The sequence below is a fragment of the Buteo buteo genome, chromosome 13 (genome assembly GCF_964188355.1).
Source record: "Buteo buteo chromosome 13, bButBut1.hap1.1, whole genome shotgun sequence".
NCBI classification, from domain to species: Eukaryota; Metazoa; Chordata; class Aves; order Accipitriformes; family Accipitridae; genus Buteo; species Buteo buteo.
In genome coordinates, this window is record NC_134183.1 from 39117866 (window position 1) to 39137783 (window position 19918).

The 19918-nt window shown below is 49.7% G+C and overlaps 1 protein-coding gene across 4 annotated transcripts in view; it reads right to left on the bottom strand.

The window, feature by feature from the left end:
* Window positions 1-368: 368 nt before the first annotated feature.
* Window positions 369-19918, bottom strand: part of LOC142039270 (mucosa-associated lymphoid tissue lymphoma translocation protein 1-like) — a 30487-nt gene continuing 10937 nt past the window's right edge. For 2 of the 4 annotated variants that reach the window (XM_075045780.1, XM_075045779.1), the window contains 7 exons: window positions 17703-17880; window positions 13919-13993; window positions 13177-13304; window positions 12791-12922; window positions 12494-12645; window positions 4448-4573; window positions 369-2919 (listed from right to left, as the gene is read on the bottom strand). In XM_075045780.1, coding sequence (XP_074901881.1) covers window positions 2557-2919; window positions 4448-4573; window positions 12494-12645; window positions 12791-12922; window positions 13177-13304; window positions 13919-13993; window positions 17703-17880 — 1154 coding nt within the window. In that variant the 3' untranslated portion in view covers window positions 369-2556. The remainder of the gene's footprint in view (window positions 2920-4447; window positions 4574-12493; window positions 12646-12790; window positions 12923-13176; window positions 13305-13918; window positions 13994-17702; window positions 17881-19918) is intronic. The other 2 variants (XM_075045782.1, XM_075045781.1) reach the window with 2 other exon arrangements.

Below are 19918 nucleotides of genomic sequence, written 5' to 3' on the forward strand. Positions count from 1 at the left end.
GGCAGACACAGTTTCACCCCCTCCTACAACGAACTCAGCTGGTGGCAGGGCAGCAGGCTGTTGTGGCCAGAGGCCCAGGACGCAATCACATTCCACCGTTGCAATTCAGCTTTGCAAGTGCTTGCGCTCTCAGTTATAATACACCGTTGACTGACGTGTATGGAAACGTGGTGGTAGCCCTGGGCTTGGCTGCAGGGTCTCCCTGAAGGAGCAGGCGAGCTGGTGACAGGGACAAGATCTGTGGTTGGCACCGGGACAGGCCGCCAAAGCCTGACGCAGCCACCCGAAAGCCACACTTTACAAAGGAGATGAATAATTCACACCGAATCCTGACATTATTTTATCTACACATTTCACCTGACATTATTTCATCCTATCTAGTGTCATTTGATCTACCTTCTAAATCCAAATGTCAGTATGCAGTTGCCTAAAAAAAGAAACAATCCTCACACATAAGACCCTAGAAGCTAGAATTCAAAGCATAAAAACCCAGTAAGTCAATAATAAGTCACACGCTGGCAATTAGAGGGAAAAATGAACACAGTTAACTCAGAGTCACATGAAGCTTTATGCATTCAAAAAAACACCAATAGTGTTTTATTCAGAAAAAATAAACAGCCTCACTTTGAATGACATTAATGTTCACATGGGATGAAATCTGCCATGATTATTTGAGCCAGAAACACATTTTGCCCCAACAGTATAGGAGGGTGTGTATAATCCTCATAGAGGCAACGAGACTCCCAGCTCCTCCCAAGTGCCTGCATAGTCATTCCCACTGACCTGTCTTAAGTTTCTGCTGGTGTTGAGTTAATCTTTGGTTCTCCCTTCAATTAGTTTATTATTTTCTGGTTTAGCTTCTCTATCAGTCCACCTTATTTAAACTACATCCTGTAAATTTTTTTTTTTTTTTTTTTGAGCTTTACATTTTTTCCCAGGAGACTTTCTAGACTTCAGCCAGATGGGGCCTCTCTTCTTTCCTTTGGCTCTACGCACTGTGAGGAGAATAAAAGCCTCCTCTGTTCCCTTTGGACAAGTTTCCAGCACTTGTAGGATGGTTTATCTGAAAGGAACATTTCACATTTTTCCATGCTGCAACAGACACCATAGACAAGTATCTTTACTGCTGAAGGAGAACCAAAACTTAGAAAATGTTCTCTCCATCCCTTTTTTAGACCAAGACAGAGGACAGAGCTTGGGCACTCTCCCTACCCCACCATCCTTGACCTCTCAAGAAGTCTCTGAACTCCAAGTTCTTTCACAGGACCACAACAGCCAGAAGGGACCTCTGGCGGTCTCAGGTCCAGCACCCCGCCAGCTTGGATCAGTTCATCAGCACCTTCTCCAGTCCACAGTGAACTGTCCTCTAAGGATGGAGATCCCACAATTCATTGGGGTCATTGGTCCCTGTTAAAACTATTTGATCACCCTCCCAGGCCCTTGCTGAGCAATCACCTGGGGTTATGCTGAAACCTTTAACGAACAAATACTAGAGAAGCAGGCAGGGAGGGGACTGTGCCCACTCAGGTTGTCCTTTGGGCCCTGCTCACCTGTGGCTCTCTCTGGACAGCTGGTTCTCCAGGAAAGGTAGTGCTTGAGGTTGCCCACAGTGAATGCACAGACAGGCAACTAATAAAAAAAATTTGCACTAATAATAACATTTTTGAGGTTCTTCCTTCTCCATCTTGGTGTTTTCCATCTCTCACATGTAGGAAAATCTGCATCTGAGAGAAACTCAAGACTGCACAGGACTTCACACCCTTTAATGCCCCTGTGTGCCATGCTAGAAGGGGCACACGTAAGTGTACCTGCCCAGTTGCAACTACTGATAGAAAACCAGCCTCCACTGTAAACACACACTTGACGGAACATCTGACCTTCCTTTTCCTGGCAAGCAATAGTCTTGCCCCAGGTATAAATACATTCTTTAGAAATACATAAATGCATAACTTAAAACCTGCTTTGACACAGGCAGGACTGGCAAGGAAAGAAAACCACCCTGCGACCCCAGGGGAGAGCTTATACATTCACACAGTTTCATTTGACTCCCTTGGTCAAGCCTTGTGTCCCTTGCACAAGTGCGGTGAGAGTCAGCAGTTGTAGTTGGGTTTTGAGGCTGTGTCGCTGCTGTAGCATGGGTCTGTAGTGTTTATGGGTTTCTCATCGCATTTAATGCCGTAATGTTTGCTTTCAGGCAAAGCCTAATTCTCAGAAAACATCAGCCGGTGCCCTTGACTTCAAGCAACTTTGGGGTTTGCCTGGCAATGTTATGACTTGTTGGGTGGCCCTGTCCTCCACCAGACACAACGACAACTCCTTGCTGATCCCTACCGCTCCCATGGGACAGGGGTTATTTCCAGTGGGCTTCAGGCCCTGTGTGCCACAGGGTGCAGATGGGAGAAATCTTTCCAAAAAAGCAGCCTTTGGCCTCATTTGGACAGTGTGATCGCTGAGGCTGGAAAGCAGCTGATGGATTCTGATGTATTTAGCACTCAAATAACTGTTGCCTCTATTAAAAATAGCAGTTCCCAAGGCTCAGCATGCCAGCCCACGGGCTCAGGGGTAGTCCTGCCCTGGGCCAGCCCGGAGCAGTGCTGAGCACAGCTCGCTCAGGTCACTCTCATCGTTCTCCTCCGGCTCACTACTGGAGTTGGAGGGGTTGCTGCTGGGCAAGCTGTGGCCAGAGCCTGTCCTCAGAGATGCTTGCCCCTTCGGGTCCGTGCTCAGCACCAACGCATCCTGGAGGCACACACTGCCTGAACAGGCAGGAGTTCTCTGGTAGTTTGGCTGGGAGTAATTCCTCTGGATGAAAAACTGCCCTAGCAGAGATTTCTGGAGGGTTGTTTGCAGGCTTTCACAAGTCCTCTGCTTTGTGCTCAGCCGGGTGTAATGCAAATCCAACTGCAGGACCACATCCGTCTGGAAGGGGAGAGCAAAGGATGCAAAGTGAATTGGAGTCAAAGACTTGAAGCAGAGCTTTTTTGCTGTTGCCACCGTCAACAAAAACGACAGACTTGGCTGGCTGTTCTGCAGGCTCACAGCCCCATGCTGTGGCGTGATGGAGCAATGCTACTGCCAGAGAAAATGAGCTGTTACATACTCTCATGACATTTGTGGGCTTCAGCCATGGTTTCTGGATTTCAGGACTTCTCCTGAAATCAGACCACCTCACTTGAGATCTCATCAGCCCGGTCAGGGCACTGTGACTCAGAGCCTCACCCCCAGGATGCTGGCACAGGGGAGCAGGAGGGGAGAGGAACTGCACCCAGGCAAGCTGCATCCACGCGAGGAAAGGCATGACATCCATCCTGGCCATGGCACAGGACTGCTGCACATGCGAGAGGAAAGCATGCAAGGGACAGGATATGAACCACTTAAATAAAACACACATCACACAGTAAAAGCCAATAGTTTTAAACAGCAGCGCTCCACAGGGATCCATTCACAGCCTAGCACTATTTTAGATTTTTAAAAAGATGGTGAAGAAATCAGAAAATAACCATATTCATGGCAGCCAAATCCCTGAACGTGAATCCCTAGCATGGGGCTGTGCCTGAGATGCCTGGCTGTACAAAGTAGGGAGATGTATAATGGAGCAAGAAGATTTTGGCAGGCAATGCAGGGTCCAGGTCTCATGTCTACACTTAAAAGCGATGCTGAACGCTTGGGAAGGGTTCAGAAAAGAGCTCCAGGAACAATCAAGGACTGAAAGAGCTGCCATATGCTGAGACATATCACGCACTTAGCAAACGGAGCTTGTTGTAGGCAGATCCAGGCAGCAGCTCGAGAGCAACGTTCCGTGTGAGCCTGCATGGAGCAGAGCAGATAAGCAGCTGGCAAGATCCACTGGCTGGGTGTTAGAGGGGAAAAAAAAAATCAGATGAGAAACAAGGTGCACACTGCTATTTGGAGAGGCAGAATCTGCTGGAAGAGAGAAGCCAGGGGACAAGCAATTCTGCCTCTCTCATGGTCTTTGAATAGTTCGAGGGTCTTTTGAAGTGGGCCAAAGAGGCATAGCTTGGATCAGGCTTGGTAGTGTCACCCTGATGGCAGGGGATAAACCCTCTCACTGCTTGAGATCCTGGGCAGCCTGTGAGCCCGTCTCTCAGGCAAGCACACAGCCTAGTGAGACATCCTTCATTTGAAATATTTGGGCTAGTCTGACCTCCCCTAGGCTGATATAGGCAAAGAACAGCCTCCCTGGCCAGGCAGCACAGAAAAACAGAGCAAACCAAGAGAAAGACGATAGCTTTTGTGCCTTGAAGATCAACATGCTCCTCTAACATTGATCTGGATGTTACACTGACACAGGCATGCCAGGCATTGTCCGCATGGAGTCACGAGACATACAGAGAGGCACATCCAGCTCGAGCCAGTGGGGATGGGGAGTGCCAGTTACATGAGGGTGCAGGAAAACCATGGAGATTTGCACCTGGCAGCTCTCTACCTGAATTTTCTGTAGTCCACAGAGCTGGAAGATGCAGTCCAGCTCCTCCCGCTTGTACACAGAGGCAAGCAGAGACTCCACTTGGTCCAGGCGGCTCTCTTTCAGGGTGGCCACATCGTCCTTCTCCTGGGTCAGGAAAACAAGAGGAAATGCAAGGAAATTTCAACATCAGCCTGGGCATGGAGGCGCAACTGCCCATCAAACATGCTGCTTCTCTGCACACAGCAGTGCCCAGGGCTGGCCTGTGCCCTTCACACTTTGGCTGGTGGAAATGCTGCATACCCTAAGCAAAGTACTACAGAGTGCAAGCAACAGAAATACAGAGATTTTACATGCTAGCCTTGTGCATATCAATGAGAAGACCTAGCTAAACATCCCTCGAGTGCATCTACCAGGAAGACTGTGGTATAATGGGACTTGCAGCAGAGCAGATAGTAGCAACAGCCGGTATCACGACCACTTGTAGTGTAAGCAGTGTGTCAAGGAGGGAGCAAGTTTTCCGAGGGCATAGCTGGAAGAAGCTCTTGAGTTGTGCCAGGTGCCGAGTTAGCCCCCCACCATCTACAGAACTGTCAACTCTTGCTGAATCACCCAAATTTATCCAAAACAGCCCTGTCTCTAAGAGATCCTCTTCAGTAATGATTGTATCTTGGAGCCACTAATAGCACAAGAAGGGACAAGGGAATAAGGGCATTATGAAATAGCATCTCGCTTTGGATTTTGGCCTCTAGGATGGGTGACAGCCCACAGTCCACCAGTCCCTTCCATGAGAAGGCACTTTCCTCTGCCAGCTGGCTCTGGTAACTACCACGGTGTGATCCTGCTGGCCTGGCTTGGCCAACACTAGGATGTCCTGGCCTGGCTTTGGCTGTGGGAGATGAGCAGCCTGGGCAGGCTTACTGCAGCCACAGATAAAGCCAGTGGTATGTGAGGAGGGTTTGATCCTTGCAAAACTTTCTCGCCATTGGCAAGAGAAGTTGCACTGGGCATGCTGATGAAGGAGGCTGTTAAGACACTGCAGGGAGGCAGAGGTTAGAGAAGCCCTGGGAGCTCTTGCTAGCCTTTACAGACCTTTCCCAAACTGCTGCCTGCAAACGGCCAAAGCAATTTGTTTCTGGCCAGGAGAATATCGGGAGTAGAAGCTAAAATGTTGGATCCCAAATACTGGCTGGGATCTGCAGGCATCAGGGTCACCCTTGCTTGCAAGGCTGGCAGAACAGGAGTAAACACCATTGCTGATCCAGCAGGTCCACTGCAGGTAGGCTGAAGAAATATCGTTTATCTCTGTACAAAGCAAAGGCAAACCCCAACTCCACACTCGGCAACTCATTACTGGAAGGAGAAACTGGAGGGAGCTTAGGGCAGTCAATGGAGCTGGCAGAAAGGGAGATGGGTGTGCCAACAAGGGAAGGACACAGTTCAAATGGGGATGGAGCAGCTCTCCTGCTCAGGGAGCCTTGTCGTGGTTCCTTCCACCAGCCTGAACTGTGCCTGAAACAGGAGACAGGCTGTAACGCAGAGCACCTTCTGCAAATGAACACTGCCCTCTCCTGCTCTCTCCTTCCCTGCCTCTTTGCATCAGGTACCCATCACTCCTACGCTAAGCCCAGCAGCCAGGTTAAACCAAACCTGGAGACCAAGGAGAGAGGCACAATGCAGATCAGCCTGGATGCTGCTAATGCAGGGCTTCAGCAGGAGGACTGCAAAAAGGAGCAGAGTGGCCTTACTGCGTCCAGCCAGGTTCATCCTCCAGCACATGCTTAAGGAGGGACAGGACATGCATGCTGCCAGCCCTGCCCAGGGTGAGCCTACCCTGCCAGCCTCCTGCGATGGGAAAATCAGCGACTTTTCGAGTCAAAGGTGGTGTCTGTGTGTTCAATAGCCTTTGTGGACTCTTATGAAGGTGTCAAAGTTATTTCTGAACCCTGCTAGACTTGTAATATCCATGACATCCTAGTCACTAGGAGGAAAACGGTCCATGGCCAGAAGTCCTCCTCATAGTCACTACGTCACTAGTCCCCTCTCTTCCCCATATCTGATGAAGCCATAGTGCTCTCCTCCAACCTTCTCTGTAGCCACCTCATTGCTGTTTCCACATGTCTTTTGACTTCTGCAGTCCTGCCTTCCCCTGGTGCATTCCCCCCTCCTGCGACCTCTCCAAGAGTGGCTCCTCTGGGGATCCATCAGCCTGTCAGAGCTGGGGTTGGGCCACATTCCCTTTTGTCTCCTTGCAGGCATGGATGTGCTCTGGATCAGATGACCTCTAAGTGCCTGCTTTTGCAATTGTGTTAGCAGCCTTTGCAGACACTGTGAATCTTCAGTGATTAACATCACAATTGGGTTTACTTTAGCAGGGCAGGGATGCTCAGATCTGTGCTAACGCACTGGACTCTTCTCCCAAACTTCTGTTTATTGCTCTGCAATTTTGAGCCCCCTAAGGTTGGGTAGACCTTTTTTTTCAGCCTAAGAAATACCCAGGGTACTACAGGCGTGACTAGCACAAATATAACAATATCCCATCCCAGGTTAAACCACAGCTCATGAAAAGCCAAGAAGCATCAGGAAGTTTGGATGGGGTGAAACACACAGCCTCCCCGAGTGGGATAAAGCCAGTCCTAAGCATTTAACATCCAAAATATATGTGCCATTTCTCTCTGGCACAGACCTGGGGCTATCCTGAAGCAAAGGAGCAAATGCTCAGCGCTGTGGGGAAATGCCCAAAGTCCCTTCAGCATCCATGCAGGGACAATCCCCCAGCAGCCCAAGAGATTAACTGATTAAATGACTGCATCATTAAATGATTTGGGATTCGACAGCCAGCCATGTACTGCTGATCTTCTTCCGCATGCGAGGTTGAGCCTCCGTCCTATTCCTGAGGCTAGGACCCTCACCACCGGGATATGGACCCTAAAGGAGAAGGGACCAAAGGCATCATGTGGCCTGAACAACACAGATTTGGTGACACACGTCACGCCTGACAGATGGATGTCCACATAGAATCATAGAATTGCTTAGGTTGGAAAAGATCTTTAAGATCATTGAGTCCAACCATCAATCCAACACCACCATGCCCACTAAACCATGTCCTGAAGTGCCACGTCTACGCATTTTTTGAACACCTCCAGGCATGGTGACTCCACTACTTCCCTGGGCAACCTGTTCCAATGCCTGACAACCCTGTCAGTACAGAAATTTTTTCTAATATCCAATCTAAACCTCCCCTGGAGCAACTTGAGGCCATTTCTTCTCATCCTATCACTAGTTACCTGATAGAAGAGACCAGTACCCACCTCACTACAACCTCCTTTCAGGTAGCTGTAGAGAGCAATACGTGCTCTAAGGGGTCCACATGGGTAGTGGTTCTACAACACCCTTAGGCAAAACCCCTCCCAGACATTCACTCTTTTTACCATTAAAATGTCATGTCCACCCTGGATCTTCCTTACTGCAATTCAAACCATGACTTCCTTCCAAGTTGGCAACAACTTTTTATATATTTGAAGGCCTCCTATCCACCAATTTTTGCTTTTCCTGCCTAAACCACAATTCTCTTGCTCCTTCCTTTTATTACTTTGGATGCACTTTAGTTGGCACATGGACCCAAAACTGCACCCAGTGCTCCAGCCTCAGCAACAGCAAGGAGAGCCAGAGAGGATCTCACACAAATCTTGGAGCTCTTGTTTACAGCCTTGGCAGCGTTTTCTGCCCTGCTTTTGTTGCACCAGCTGTTGTGGACTTTGACCAGAACCAGTATCCCACTTGTTTCCCATCCCATGCTTACGTTACTGCTTATTCCTGCCCATATGCAGGAATTTGCATCTGCTGAGTAACAGCCCTGGCCTCAGATTGCATCTCCATTTTATCGAAATCCTTCTAAAATCTAACCCTGCCTTTTACCACCTTGCAGACATGCCTAGTGCTATGGCATCTGTGTATTTAATAAGCACATACTGTGGCACATCACCAAGGTCATTAGTGAAAATAAAAAACAGTCCCACAGCCCTGGTTTTCCAAAAGAAACAACATATTCAATCACCCTCAGAGAAGGAAAGTTTTCTCTTAGTTTTAAATGGAATTTCCTGTGTTTCAGTTTGTGCCCATTGCCTCTGCTCCTGGCACTGAGAACCACCGTGCCTGGCTCCATCCTCTTTGCACCCTCCCTGCAAGGTACTTAGATACATTGATGAGATGCTCCTGAGCCTTCTCTTCTCCAGGATGAACAGTCCCAGCTCTCTCAGTCTTTCCTCATAGGAGAGATGCTTCATCCCCTTTGTCATTTTCGTGGCCCTTTGCTGGACTCTCTCCAGTATGTCCATATCTCTCTTTTACTGAGGAGCCCAGAACTGGACACGGCTCTCAAGATGTGGCCTCACCAGTGCTGAGTAGAGGGGAAGGATTACCTCTCTCAACTTGCTCACAACGCTCCCCCTAATGCAGCCCAGGATCCCATTTGCCTTCTTTACCGTGCAGGCACATCGCTGGCTCGTGGTCAGCTTGGTGTCTACCAGGACCCTGAGGACCTTTTCTGCCAAGTTGATTTCCAGTCTGTTGACTACCAGCTGTGCCTGTACATGGGGTTATTCCTTCTCAGATGCAGGACTTTGCACTTCCCCTTGCTGAACTTCATAAGATTCCTGTTGGCCCATTTCTCCAGCCTGTCCATGTCCCTCTGGATGTCAGCACAACGCTCTGGTGCATCAGCCACTCCTCCCAGTTTTGTGTGAGCAGCAAGCTTGCTGAGGGTATGCTCTGCCCCATCATCCAGATCATTAATGAAGATGTAAACCAGTATTGGCCCCAGTACTGATGCCTGGGGCTCTCCATTAGTGGCCTCTAGCTGGACTTCATGCCATTGATCACAACCTTTTGAGCCTGGCAGTTGAGTCAGTTTTCAATCCACTTCACCATCCGCTTACCTGGACTGTTACCTCATCAGCTTGTCTGTGAGGATGTTAGAGGAGAGAGTGTCAAAAGCCTTGCTAAATCAAGACAAACAATATTCACTCTCTCCCCTCACCCACAAAGCTAGTCATTTCAATGCAGAAGGCTATCAGGTTATCAGGCTTCCCCTCTGTAATCTATGCTGACTGCTCCCAGCCATCTTCTTGTCCTTGCTGTGTTTGGAAATGGCTTCATGGATTATTGGCTCCATCACCTTCCCAGGGATCAAGGTGAGGTTGACCAGCCTGTAGTCCCCCAGATCTTTGCTCTTGCCCTTTTATGGAAGGCAGGAGTGACACTGGCTTTGTTCCAGGCCTCAGGAAGACCACCATGAGCTGGTGGGAAGTGGCCTTGCAGTCTCATTGCCAGCTCCCTCAGCAGTCAGGGGTGCAATCTGTCAGGTCCCATCGATTTGTGAACGTCGAGTTTGTTTAAGTGCTCCCTGACCTGGTCCTCGTCACCAGGTTTAAGTCTTCCTTGCTCCAGACCTTCCCCCTAGTCTCAGGGGTCTGGGAGTCCTGAAGGCTGGTCTGACCAGTAAAGACCGAGGTGAAGAAGGCATCAAGTACCTCAGCCTTTTCTATGCCCTGTGTCACTAGGCACCCTGCCCCATTTAGCAGTGGGCCCGTATTTCCTCCTGCTTTCCCTTTGCTGCTGATATACTTGTAGAAGCCCTTTTTGTTGCCACCAGATTCAGTTCCAGATGGGCTTTGGCTTTGCTAACCCCATGCCTACGTGCTTGAACCATGTCTCTATAGACCTCCTACGTCACCTGCCCTTGCTTCCACCTCTTGCAAACCTCCTTTTCATGTGTGAGCTCAGTTAGGAGCCCCCTGCATGTCCATGAAGGCCTCCTTCCACCTTTGCTTGAGTCCCTGTTCATCAGGATCCTTGAAAATCCACCAGCTCTCCTGGGCTGCTCATCTCTCCATGGCCATGCCCACAGGAACACAGCTCTCCAGCCTAGTGACCTTCAAGACATTCACCTGGGCAAGAAGTGATCTAATCTCGAGGGATCAACTGAAGCCCCAACACGTGAGATTCAAAGCCCCTCGGGTAACAGCAACTCCTTACCCACAAGTTCTGCACTCTGCTAAATTCCCAGCCTCGATAGCCTCCTGTGCCAATAACTTCCACAATCTAATTACAGTGCATGCAGGCAAGTAGTTCCTTCCATTAGTCTCCTTTATCATTTCTGACTGTGTAGAAGTCAGGAAATGGAGAAAAGCATTTTCTAAATTAATTTTTTTTAGCCAATTCATTATTATTTATAAATATTTCCCCAGGGTGGAATGCATTTTTAATGAAGATGATGCCCAGGATAGGCAAGGCCAAAGTTTTGGCTGGCTCAGAGTTTCAGATATTCTAAATAAATTGGGGAAAGGGTGACTGCAGAGCCCATTAGGTCAAACAGCTTCAGATCCAGTGGCTTGAAAACAAGGAGATCCAACATAAAAGTTTAAAAAAAGTAAGCATTTAAACAGTACAGAGCAAAAAAATGGGAATGTCTTAGCTCTCAGCATCATTCTTTTCTACATATGTCCTAGAGCAGATTCTCTCTCTGAAGACAGTGCTTGTCAAGTAAAAATGCAAGCCTGTCAAGACACAGGATGGGAGAGAACACTACCACTGGACAACTAAAGAAAATGGATCAATGCCAGAAAATTCCATCATAATTATCTCTGGCAAGCCCTACAGCAAGCCCAGGCTCTTTGCTTAAGTCAGTTTGTTAAGCAGAATGTGGCAAATGGTGGGAAAACTACCATTTCCTCAACCAAACAGCTCCCTGGGTTCATTCCCCAGGGCTTACAAAATGCACCCCATATCGAGTCTGTTTTTGTTGGACTTCAGCCTCCAGCTCCTGCATCTCAGCAATGCAAGAGTGGCTCAGATGGTCCCCCAGCTCCCCTCAGCATCCCTGAGGAGGGCTGGCACAGTGAGGATGCAGCCAGCTTGGCCAGATCCTGAAAGGAGCCAGGTGCCTTCCTGCAGACACCCATGCATCTCTCTGTGGTCCCACAGGAAAGAGTGGGTGGCCTCGCTGTGGATGTCTAACGGGGGGGGGGCAGATGAATTGCAATCTGGTGGATGTGCTGCCACGTCAGCAGACACCACTGGAGGTCAGTGTGAGCTAGCACTGCCGTGCAGCAGGATAGGGATGGGGATCCTACTACCCTGTCTGTACTGGGGTCCCTTTTTGGCCTCCCCAATCTCTCTTGAGACAGCTCCAGACACAGGAGCAAGAAGCTGAGTCCCCCTTTCCCCACAATCGCTGGTGTTGGGTGGATGCACACAAACACATGCAGACACACACACACACAATTTTCATGCGTGCTTAGGGAGCTCACGAGGGGAAACGATGCTCTGGCTTGGTAATGGGCAGGATCAGACTCCAAACCTCTCGCTGGACGCACCGTGCTGCATCAGTCACCACAACGTACTTAGGGGCAGCGACCCTCCACGAGCAACAAGGGCTGAAAAATCCACCACAGTCACGCTATGCTTCAGCAAAAAGACTACAGAAAATGAGGAAGATGGTTAGCAAAAAGGAGCAGCAAATTAAATCCTTAGAGGTGGCATGGAGACCACCAGAAAAGACCACGCTGGGCACATGGTCTGTTAGGAAAGGTGTGAGAAAGGGTGCAAGGAAGCTGGTACGGCTTAACAGGGAAGAACTATATTGTTGCATTGAGACATACTAGCACAGTGGGCTAAGAAGGCATGATTCAAAAAGCCAGATCTGCTTCCAAACACGGAAAACAGAAAGGCGCTTCACCTCAATCAGATTAGATGCAATAATTTAATCAGGCAGGCCAGAAATCAGTCTGAGGGGCAACTGGTTAAAGGCATTAAAACTGGCATCAAATCCTTTTTGCAATACATTAGGAGCAAGGCAGACAGTCTGCAGGGCACTGATGCATGGAAGGAGCACTCAAAGAGGTGTTTGCAGAGAGGATTGCAGAGGAGGGGATCCTCCTCCACGTGGGTTCAGCCTTTCCTAGCCCTCAGGACCCCTTGGGCTCACCCCAACCACCCTCCCAACTCTGCCCTGGGGAAAGGAGCCCAGCAGGAGTTCAGGGGAAGGGGACCAGCCAGAGGACTCACGGTGGACTGGCAGAGCAGGAGGCGGGCGTCAGTGATGTGGGCCGGGGGGGGCTGCAGCTTGGCGGACACATACATCACATTGGAGAAGAGCCGGTGGAAGCGGAGCTCCACCTGTGCCCCGCAGGGGAAGGTCACCATTTTGCTCAGAGGCTCTGGAAGGGAAAGCCAAGAGGCGTCAGCTCCTTGGAGGGTCCTGCTGACACCTTCTTGCAGACCAGTGTCCCTGAGGCATGTGGGGACCCCCAGCCCTCTCCTCCCCCCCAACTGGTAGCCCTCCTCGCGCCCTGCATGGCTTACCATAGCCACGTCCCCAGTGCTCGGCAGCTGCTCCCAAGGGACAGATTGGGTCTGTCAGGGACCGGGCTTCCTTCAGAGTATGTTTGATCTCCATCACCTGCTTCCCAGTGACCAAGGGATCACGGCCAATGTCTGGGGGAGAGAGTTTGGAGGCACAAGGGTCACTCCAGGTTCCTTATTTATTTCCCTGCCTTTCAGACCCTACGTGAACATCTCCATACTGCTGCCAGGTTACTAAAAGCTCACATGGGGCACAGCCTGTGATTTGGTTTTTAGGGATGGCTGGCTGGCTGGCTGGGATGGGGTAGCATGGAACCACTTGGTTTCTGCTGCTATCTCTTCTCACCCCTGCTACCGAAGCAAGTGGTTTCTACCTCATCCCTTACCTTCTAACACATCCTCCAGCATGTGTGTAACCTTCTTCTCTTGCAGAATATGTTTCTTCAGGTACTTCATGAAGATCCCAGAGCTGAACTCCCCGTCCTGCAACTCATAGGCTTCTGCATCTTCGCTCCTGCAAGAGTAAGGATTCATCTTTAACTTTCTGCAAAGGGCATGAAGCCCTGGGGGTGAGTCGGGGCTTGCCGACCCCATCTAGACTCTGTTGGCTGAGTCCGAGTTAGGTCCTCAAGCAATGACACTAAGTGCTTGGTTTTGGCCCAAGAGGGGTTGGGAAGGGCACAGGATGGGAAAAAGCAGTGGAGGGGAATGGGAGAGGAGAGCACAGCCTCTTTTGCCAGCCTAGGTGGGTGACAGCAGTTGAAAAGCCAGCGGAACTGGCACTGGAGCAGTAAGCAACATTCATCATCTCAGGAGGCTTCAGGTGACCTGCTCATAGCACAGGCACCTTGGGAATCAGGCTCAGGCCTGGAAGGACAGATGACAGGAATTGATGCCACCTTCAAGCATAACCTGTAACTGATGCACAGGCTGCCACTAGTGATGTTAGGAGGAAGGAAAGAAGTGCCTGTACAGCAAACAGTAGAGATGGAGGCTGAGAGCCAGAGGAAACATGAGGAAAGCCCTCTTAAGCCTCTAAAGCCACCATGCATAAAGGGATGAGAGGAGATATCGCTGTGCCAGCATTTGGTCCTGTGTCATGGTGTGGGGATAGCAAAGTGCACTTACGTGGCGTAGCCATAAACGGTATTGCCCCAGGGCTCCAGTGGCTGTACCTGGGAGAGGGCACACTCCGGGTTGTACCTGGAAGAGGAGACGAAGGCACAAGTCAGTGTTGAGGACATCCATCAGCACGTGCCTGGAGGGGACAAAGCCCGTGTGCTCCACCAAGTCCATCTCCTATGGATGGCAATAACATCAACCCTCACGTCAAATATAACCACCCATATTACTTAGGCAGCAACAGAGGCTAAAGGCAGGAGTCCTATGAAGAACACGAACCACAGGGAAATTAGTAGATAGGGCCAGCTTTGACCTATCTGCACTGGTGAGCTGCTCCCTGCCCTGCAAGCCAGCCTGGAGCTGTGGGTGCAACCACACCTCCTCCCTTCTGAGGCTGTTTTTTAACAAATCCAGGCAGCAGCACAGTGCAGAGAACATACAGGTTCACTGTGGCCCAAGGGACGACTGTCCCTAAAGAAGTTAGAGGTGTGCACACAGCATGGCTACAGATCAGCTGCCTGTCCCGGGGGTCTGAGGTACCCCACAGGTCCCTTCCAGACCATGCACACTCCTTCTGCCCCAGGAAACCAAAGCACACTATGGCTAATACATCTCCAGATCTCACTGAGAGGTGGGATCAGGACATGCACCCAGGTCTTGAAGCCCAAGACTGGTCCCAGCACCTTGGTCTAGATGCAGCTCAATGAGCACAGACCCTGTTATTTCCAAAATCAGGTAAATCTGCAGTGACAGTCCGAGCTTCCACTGAAAAAGATATCATGGCTGCACTTAATAGCCAAGCCTTGCCCATCTGACTGCAGCCAGACTGAACAGCATGGGGACCAGCAGTCTCCAGTTTACACCAGTGACTTGGAGCTGTTCCCTATCACACAGGTATAAGAGCTACGAACAGAGGCAGCGTTATTCTGTGTTAATCAATTCCAGCACAGTTTCCTGAGGCTGAAGTTGGCACGCTAAGAACAGAAGGGATGGTTGTATTGCCAGCAGCCAACATGTTACCTACTGCTGGTGGTGCAGTCTGGAGATGTTTAATGGCAGTATTCATCTGGCCTGTGTAAGTTTTCTAAAGATGATCAGAAGAGAAAATGTGGAGAAAGAGATATGCTTCTAAATACGAACACTGAGCAGAGAGATTTATCTGCTCCTCAGCTGCTCCTAAATGAATGCAGAAATCTGGGATTCCAGGTCCAAGGAGAAATGAGACATGGGATCCCAAAATAAACCATGGTCCTGTTGTCCCCATGCTGGGGACATCTACCCAATGCTGCACAGACACGAGTTGATGCAAACCTTTTGTGATGGCACCAGCAGGCATCCACAGCTCCGGCAAGGCCAGCTAGTGCCTGCAGTGGAAACGCTGGCTGTGATCCCCTGCCCCAGCAGAAGACAAACTTCAGCAGCGGCATTTCCAGACCGTGACCAAACACAGGGAGAAGCCTGACAGCGGAGAAGGTGGCAGCGCTCCCTCCTGCTCCAGACCCAAAAAAAGTCTCAGTTACACAGCACATCTCATGCAATCTGTTTCTGATCTGCATCCCAGATAGGAGATGGTGTCCTCCTTCTGTCCTGAGTGGCACATGCTAGAAACCCTCATAAATCAGGGAATTCCTGGAAGAGGCAATCACATCCACGCAAAATCAGCATATAAAGGTATGAGGCTACACACAGGCTCTGTGTTCCTGGTTCCTCCTCTGCTGAAGCTGAACATCTGCTACCACTTGGCAAAGGGGGATGTGTTTCTCATTGCCTTGGCATTTCTGATGCCAACATATGGGGTGAAGAGATACTCTGGGTGAGATCCCTCTTAGCACAGACACAGCTCCTCCCGGTTCATGTACGGCTGAGCAAACTGTCGACAGACTTGCAGCATCAGTCCAACCAAAAGGACATTGCGAAAGGGGGCCCCAGGAGCCTTGTTTTACAGAGCAGTGTAAACACACACAAATATGAAATCCAGACACTTTGCTGAGCTGAAATGACGACTTCTTAAGAAAAATGAGCTCAGGAGAGAGCTTCTACAGCAATCCCTCACGAGCCTGGGGATAACACCTACTGCACTAAGTGCTGGGGTTGCTGTGGGAAAGAGGAGGAAAGAAGTGTGAGGTTTGGGGGAGCAGAGACAAAAACAGCTGCACAACCATGCCTGAACATCACAGAAGATCTCACACCGCATCCTTTTCCCAAAGCACTGTTAAGACTCCACTGAGCACAGAAACTGCTGGCAACACCAAGAAAGGAGACATCAGCTCAAAAGCTATTTCATAGATTGTCACCATTTGCATTAGCGATCCCTGTGGAGCCTCCACATCGCCACGCTACCTCCCCATCACACTCTGCCCTCAGATGGGCTACCAGCAGCCCAGAGGCATACTAGCCCAGCTCCACCAGTGCATCCATGACAGCCAGGTGCTCCTGCTCAGCTGCAAGCCGTCCCCTGCCTGGTATCATGCTGGAGAGAGCAGCAAGGTGCTGCCACGTGTGCTGGGGGAGCATTTGACAGTGCAGGGAAGCAACACGCTCTGCTCTCAGCAGCAATGGTGAGCAAGAAGGGAGAAAGGGGATGCTTCACTACGGGGCATTCAGGGCAGGTATCAAGGGACATCAAGCTCCAGCAATGCTGGCAACTCAGAGCTGTGGCAGCAGGGTAAGTTCCAGTGCAGCCAGCTTGCAAGCTCTTCAAAGTGAGTGTTCCCACCTCTGCAGCTAAAAGGTATCAAAGATTTAACATCTTTCCAGGGGCTGGCAGCTCTTTCAGGGCAGCGGTACCAAAATCCCTGTCATCTTTCTGGTTCTTAGTGCATGAACCACAGAAAGAAGAGGGAGGGAGACTTTCCTGCATTTACCCTCCAGGTCTTTTCTGACCTGTAAATCTGCCTCAGGAGACTGAAATAAATGAACTAAGGACAGCTTCTACTGGAATAGTCTACGTACCTCTGCTGAAAATGGGCAAGTAGTGATTTTCTGCAGCCCACAAGCTGCAGGATAGAGATCTGCAGGCCAAGAGAGGATGATGGGCTTTCCACAGACCGAGGGAAAGAACTGATCTCTGACCTCAGCAGCAGCCTGGGTCCCACTTCAAGACATGACCACTTCAGAAGCATTTAAGGCCAGTAAAAACCAAGTAGCACAGCTTAAAATATTTTCCCCATTGTGTTGCACTCTTCTGACTGAGATGTTAACAAAAACACAGCCAGAAGAGAGGTGAGCTAAACAGTCCCAGCCTGAGCACGTGGGCAACACATATCGTGAAAGCCTGAGGTCAGCAAGATGCTGCTACGGCCTGCCAGGTCGGGTGGTTCAGTGCAGCAGGTTGAAACACAAAAAGACAAACCCTATGCTGAGTTTCAGCCAACAATTTATGCCAGGGCAGAGCCATCCCTCTACAGCCTTTAGGCAACTTGCCTGTATTTGCCAGGCTTCTTCACCTTGAAAAAATCAAGGGAGGGTCTCCAGCCCCTTCTCTCCAGCAGATCTCAGGCGGCATCTGATGCTCTCTGCACCAAATACGTGACCAACTGGTCTTCTCAGGACATCCTGCAAGACCTGACAGTCTTGCTGATTTTATGAAACAGGCCGATAAACTTTGACAGAGGCCTGGGCTCAGCAGCACAACAGGGGATGTGGCCCCAGCAATCCATGGAAACACCCCACGTGGTTGTGTAGAAGCTCACTGCTGAAGCAGGGGCTGAGGCTGGCAGCTGTTTCCCCCGACCCCTTGAAACATCATGCTCTGCCCATCCTGGGCAAGGAAGGGGACAGCGCACCCTACCATTTCCTGCAGGTGTCCAGCAGGATGAGGTTCAGGGCCGTCTGCTGCTGCTGCATCTTCTGGAGGATCCTTTGCACGCTGATGCAGTTCTCAGGGGCGTAGGGTTGTGGAGCATCAACAGGGACCATGTAGTTCCTCCCTGAATGTTCGTACCCGTGCCCAGCGTAGTAGAATATAGCTGAGAACCAGGAGAGAAGAGGATGAGTCACGATGCGAACCTGCAGGTCTGTAACCAGCTACCATGGCCACGTCCCACCTCCTGTCCTGAAGGGATACTGGTGCAGGGCAGACCTAGACCAGTAGCACCTATGAAACTGGAGCTATGTTGACCTCACAATTTTGACTTTTTTCCAGTCCATTCCCTTCAGCAGAGTTGGAAGCAGCCCTGAACTGTTTGTCAGGAGATCCCAAAGTCACTGGGTTTACACGTTTCTGTAACCGTCTGTGCTAAAACACCCAAGGTCGGCATCTGCCAGGCTGAATACCACTTTTGCACAAAGTTTTGGTTAATCATCAGCTCTTTGCAAGAATATGACAACAAAGTATTTTACCACGATGAAAAATACAATAACAGCCTTTTAAATGAGAAGCTCCTCAGCTTCCTATTTTTGGAGGAGAGACTAGCAATGGATTAGGTGATGGGAAACACTCTCCAGATTTTAAAGGTCTGCCTGTATTTAAACATCTATAAGCTGGTGACAAATGAGATAGAGACAGAGAGAGATGAGTTCTCCAGATGTCCAGAACATGTGGACCACATGCTTCAACAACCTCAGACCAGATACCCGCCTCATAAGGCACGAGAGGAGTCAGACTCATCCAGGTGTTGGTGGGAAGTCCAATACCCAACAAGAATTTTGGTTTTGAGTTTTACTCCTAAGCACATGAAAAAACTTATTAATGGTTTCTGCCTTCACAAGAGATGGCAACATGGGGATATCCAGCTTGGAAAGACAGTGCTGAGGAGCTTGGCATGGCCCAAGCTGGTGCTTCTCTTTGACCCCTGTGTTCGACAAAGGGCTTTCACTCTGCACACGGATCCCCATGTGGGCTGTAGCCTCCTGAAATGAAACTGCACGGTGGCTGGCTACCCCTTCCCAGCAGTGATGCAACTGCTTGGGGGATGCTGGTGAAAGCCAACTCGGGGAACTGAAATGGGTTAAAAATAGCTCTGCAAGGTGACGCAAACAGTTGCACTACCGCAGCTGAGGGACAGTGAAGCACAAGAGGTCAGAAATGGGAACAAGTGGCTAAGAGGCAAAAGCAGGAGAAATTCTTCAGTCAGATTTGCTGCCAAAGCCCACACTTCATCGAATAACCTCTTGTCTATTTTCCCTCTACTGTTTCTGGCCCTGTAGTTCGCAGGATGCTTGCTTTGATCTCTGATGCTGCAAGGGATGCAGTGAATGGGGCAGGAGCTGAAGGACTGAAAGCATGATCTCATCGTATGGAGGATGGAAAGCATGATCTCCTAGTAAAAAAGGCTTCAAGTCACCTTTGGTTTCCATTCTCAGGGGATGATGGAAAGTTACTCAAATGGCTGTTTTCACAGGTGCCCACAAGGTTTGGGTTCCTCTTTTTGTGGATCACCAGCCAAAGACAGTGAGCTCTGATTTGCAGAAGTTTTAAACTTTCATAACTTGCAAATCAAAGCCACAAGACCCTCCTGAGACTATAAAAGAGTATAAAACAGGAAGCTGCCTGGAAAAATCAGATGCAGACACTTCGGGTTTGGCCCCTCAAGTCATTGAGCACTGATGGCTTTCATCCCTCTGCCTCTCCTCCTGTACGTGAAAGGGAGGTGATGACATCTGTTACCAGGCAGCATCACTGACACTTGGAAAAAACTGAAATATTACACAAAAGCCCACAAAGAATGATTCAATCATTAAACCTTCTAACTTTTGAGGTCTTTTTGTGCACCCTGAATGCACCGCCAAGTGATCCCCACGCTATATAAATCACAAAGACTCGCATTCAAATCAAAAAAGACATGAGTTTCATGTCAGCTGAGCAACTTTGCAAACCTCTCCTGGACTTAATCTCTCCTCATGAACAGGAAAGTCAACAATTTGCCTAGAGAAGCAAAGGGTTTTTTTATTCTGAGCTAACATTTCAATGCTCTTCCCACATCTTGTGAGTCAAAACTGCAAATCAGAGACAAGCTTCCGAGTACCAAATTAAAAAGGGGAAGCTCCAGGCACTGCTTATAATAG